General features: G+C 58.7%; 1 protein-coding gene across 1 annotated transcript; it reads left to right on the top strand.

Annotated features, from left to right (window-relative positions):
• The first annotated feature begins 1,479 nt into the window (after positions 1-1,479).
• LOC105809397 (leukocyte immunoglobulin-like receptor subfamily A member 6) lies at positions 1,480-4,227 on the top strand. The gene is made up of 7 exons (XM_012643193.1): positions 1,480-1,513; positions 1,677-1,712; positions 1,897-2,181; positions 2,310-2,612; positions 2,838-3,134; positions 3,381-3,683; positions 4,003-4,227. Exons 1-7 carry the CDS (start codon positions 1,480-1,482, stop codon positions 4,221-4,223), a joined length of 1,479 nt encoding a protein of 492 aa, XP_012498647.1. The 3' UTR covers positions 4,224-4,227.

Genomic DNA, 4,227 nt, shown 5'->3' on the forward strand with positions numbered 1-4,227 from the left:
GCTGAGGCAGGTCCTCCCAAGGTGAAGACACGTCGCTCCATCTGACCTCTTACTCATAAGGGACAAGTCCAAGACCTATGGGCCTCTTCTTAAATTTGGAGACAACGTACACCTCCTTGGACATGCTACCTCAGCCCATTTATTACGTACCTTGAAAGGCTGCTGGCTTCGAGTGGGTCCCGGAATGGAAGGAATCTCTGCAACAGGTGCAGGCTGCAGACAGCCTCAGCCCGTGGCCCAGCAGATGCAATGGCGTTGGAAGCACCTGAAGCAGATGAGGTTCCTATGCAGAGCCGCTGGCAGGAAGCTTTAGATGAATTGACAACACAGTCGTTTAAGATTCTGAAGCCACGCTGTGCCATTTCTGCAGAAATGATTTTCAATTTGTGACACAGCTTCTAGCCTGCTCCTGGGCTGCTGTAGAGACTGAACACTTGGCCTTGAGGGGGCAGGTCGCCATGTGAGGTGAGCTCCCGTCATGAACCGGGTGTGGACTGACCAACCAAACTTGCAACTGGCCGTGCCCAGCTGCTCTCCGTCATCAAACAGAAGTGGTTTATACAAGATTTGGCTAAAGGGTTTTGTGAAGGCGTGTGGTAGGCAGAGTGATGACCTCCCAAAGGTGTCCACATCCTGGACACCTCAGAGCCAGTGAATACGGTACCTTACGTGGCAAGAGGGACTTTGCAGATGTGATTAAGTTAAGGATCTTGGGGCCAAAAGATCATCTTGGATTATCCAGGTGGGCCCCATTGATCCCAAGGGGCCTTATGCGTGAAAGAGGGAGGCAGGAGGGTGACATCAGACAAGAGAAGATGGAAGCAGAGGCTGGAATAACGTCACCGCTGGCTTTGAGGATGGAAGGGGATGAGAGTGAAGGAGAGCAGGCAGCCTGCAGATGCTTGAGGAGGTAAGAGAACAGATTCTCCCTGGAGCTTCCAGAAGGAACACAGCCCTGATGACAACTGACGACAGCCCAAGGAGATGCCTTGTGGACCTCCGATAGTCAGAACTGTAAGACAACAAATCTGTGCTATCTTAAGCCTCTAAGCTTGTAGTAATTTCTTAGAGCAGCAACAGGAAGCTACCACACTGGGTATCTGCCTTAGTCTCTGCACACTCAAATTTTCCTTCTATTTGGTCACTGGTGCATTTCCATGGTCAGGCATACGGCAAAATCCTATAAATATGTGCTGATACTTGGCAGGAAGGAGTTAAGACCAGGGAGACAGCGGGCACAGATCAGGGGAGACCCCATTTCTGTCTGAAATATCTCCAGAGAGCCTGGTGTACACCCCAGCCCTGGGGAAACCAGAGCGAGGCTCTGAGAAAGTTCCTTTTCCTGTGGGGCTGCTGATGTGACAACCTCATGACGGGAAGGAACCTTCCTCCAAGTGGCCACACCCTGTGTGCTTTTCGGTACTGCGGGCACCGTGGTCTCATCCATCTGCACAGCCGGGGCCAGTGGGAGGAGACGCCATGACCCCCACCCTCACGGCCCTGCTCTGCCTTGGTGAGATGGGAAGAGAGGAGTGGAGACCTGGTCTGGGAGGGACCCCACCCCACGTCCAGGCCCTGCTCTAGCAGGAGACCCCAGGGGCTCAGGAGGCTCCCGGGAAGGACAGGACATGCTCAGGCTTCAGGGGACAAATGTCTCACAGTGAATTCTCTTCCAGGGCTGAGTCTGAGCTCCAGGACCCACGGGCAGGCAGGTGAGTCTGTTCCAAGCTGTCCCAGGTCCCTCCTCATTGGGGACAAGGGGACATCCCTGGGCACCTGGGGATGGGGAACAGCAGTTCTGGGCTGACTGATGGGGACGTCTGGAGGGTCCTGGGCTGAGAGCTGGGATCTGAGGGGTGGGGATGTCTTGGGCCCCAGCCTCTGATTTCCTTCCAGGGACCCTCCCCAAACCCACCCTCTGGGCTGAGCCAGATTCTCTGATCACCTGGCGGAGCCCTGGTACCATCTGGTGTCAGGGGACCCTGGGTGCCGAGAAATACCGTCTGGATAAAGAGGGAAGACAAGAGCCCTGGGACACACAGAAACCACTGGAGCCTGGGGACAAGGCCAAGTTCAACATCCCATCCACGACAGAGCACTATGCAGGGCGATATCACTGTTACTATTACAGCCCTGATGGATGGTCAGAGCCCAGTGACCCCCTGGAGCTGGTGGTGACAGGTGAGAGGACACTCGGGGGTCCCAGCCCCAGGCTCTGCTCTCAGGGGTGTCTCCTTATCACAGCCCAGCCCTGGGGGTGATGTGGGAGGTGTGAGCCCCATTGAACACGCTGCCTCCTTCTCTCCTAGGATTCTATCATAGTAAACCCACCCTCTCAGCCCTGCCAAGCCCTGTCGTGACCTCAGGAGGGAAAGTGACCCTCCAGTGTGGCTCACAGGAGGGATTTGGCAGGTTCATTCTGATCGAGGAAGGGAACAAGCTCTCCTGGACCCAGGACTCTCAGCAATCCTCCTACAGGCAGTACCAGGCCCTGTTCCCTGTGGGCCCCGTGACCCCCAGCCACAGGTGGACGTTCAGATGCTATGGCTATTACAGGAACTCCCCACAGGTGTGGTCGGAACCCAGTGACCCCCTGGAGCTACTGGTCTCAGGTAAAGGGATTTCATCCTCTCCCATTCATTTCTGAGACCCCAAAAATATCACTGTGAGCCTTGCTTCCAGGGGAGCCTGAGGTGGGAGGGGCGTTGAGGGAACAACGGCTCCTGGGGCCACATGCCCAGACTGTGAGAGACAGTGGGACCTGCAGGGTCAGGACAGGACAGGGGAGGTGTTGGGAGGAACCAGCTCTGCAGCCCACGGCGTGTCCTTCCCTCCAGGTTCGTCTAGGAAGCCCTCCCTGCTCAGCCCGCAAGGCCCTGTCCTGGCCCCTGGACAAAACCTGATCCTCCAGTGTCGCTCTGATGTCGGCTACAACAGATTTGCTCTGTCCCAGGAGGGGGAACATGGCCTCCCCCAGCGCCCTGGCCGGCAGCCCCAGGCTGGGCTGACTCAGGCCGAATTCCCCCTGGGCCCTGTGAGCCGCTCCCACAGGGGCCAGTACAGATGCTACGGTGGACAGAACCTCTCCTCCGAGTGGTCGGCCCCCAGCGACCCCCTGGACATCCTGATCGCAGGTGAGGAGCCCAGCAGGGTCAGTCAGGAACCCACACTCTGCACAGGCCCTGCCAGGGGAGCCCCAAGGGGTGATGGCCAGATGAGGGGTGGGGGTCTCAGGGAGGGAGGGACAGAGAGACAGGGTTGGGTGGGGAGGGAGAGGCTGAGAGATCACAGAGACGGACAGAGACACTGAGGGTCCTCAGAGACAGGCCCTGGGGAGGTCTCAGCTCAGACCACCACCCACCCCTCCTTCCACTCTCTAGGACAGCTCCCTGACACACCCTCCCTCTCGGCACAGCCAGGCCCCATGGTGGCCTCGGGAGAGGACGTGACCTTGCTGTGTCAGTCATCGAGGAGGATGGACACTTTCCTTCTGACCAAGGAGGGGGCAGCCGATCCCCCCCTGCGTCAAAGATCAAAGTACAAAGCTCGAAGGTACCAGGCTGAATTCTCCATGAGTCCTGTCACCTCAGCCCACAGGGGCACCTACAGGTGCTACAGCTCACTCAGCACCTCCCCCTACCTGTTGTCACTGCCCAGTGACCCCCTGGAGCTCGTGGTCTCAGGTGAGGACCCCTGACCCTGTCCTCTCTGAGCTCGAAGGGTCAGCTCAGGGCGCTGCCCCAGGAGAGCTCTGGGCTGGGATGGGGTGAGGGGGTTCTAGGGGAGGCTCAGCCAGAGGGGTTCACCCCTCAGAGGGCAGGAGGCCAACAGGGGTCCTCCCAGGGGCCCCACTCTCGCTCCTGTCACCTGAGGTCCAGAAGGTGCAGGTGGGAGGAGGGACGGCCTTAGGGAGGCCACAGGGCAGAAGGAGGAGAGTTTGAGCAGAGGAGGGGACTCCAGGGCAGCCCCAGCCCCTCACCCTCTTCTTGCCCTTATTCCCAGGATCATCTGGGCACTCCAGCCCCCCAACCACAGGGCCCTCCTCAGTACCTGGTAAGTCACGAAAGTGTCTCGTTTCAGAGGGGGTGCAGCCCGCCCCAGGGCCGCTCCGAGTCTCTCACCGTCTCCTTCCCTCATATTCTCAAGGATGGGCTGTCGGGGGTGGCACTCAGGCAGAAATGCGGGGACCCCAGGCTCCCAGGGCTCTGAGGCGGGTCTGGTGAGGGG

Source organism: Propithecus coquereli, unplaced genomic scaffold (assembly GCF_000956105.1).
Source record: "Propithecus coquereli isolate 6110/MARCELLA unplaced genomic scaffold, Pcoq_1.0 Scaffold193, whole genome shotgun sequence".
NCBI lineage: Eukaryota > Metazoa > Chordata > Mammalia > Primates > Indriidae > Propithecus > Propithecus coquereli.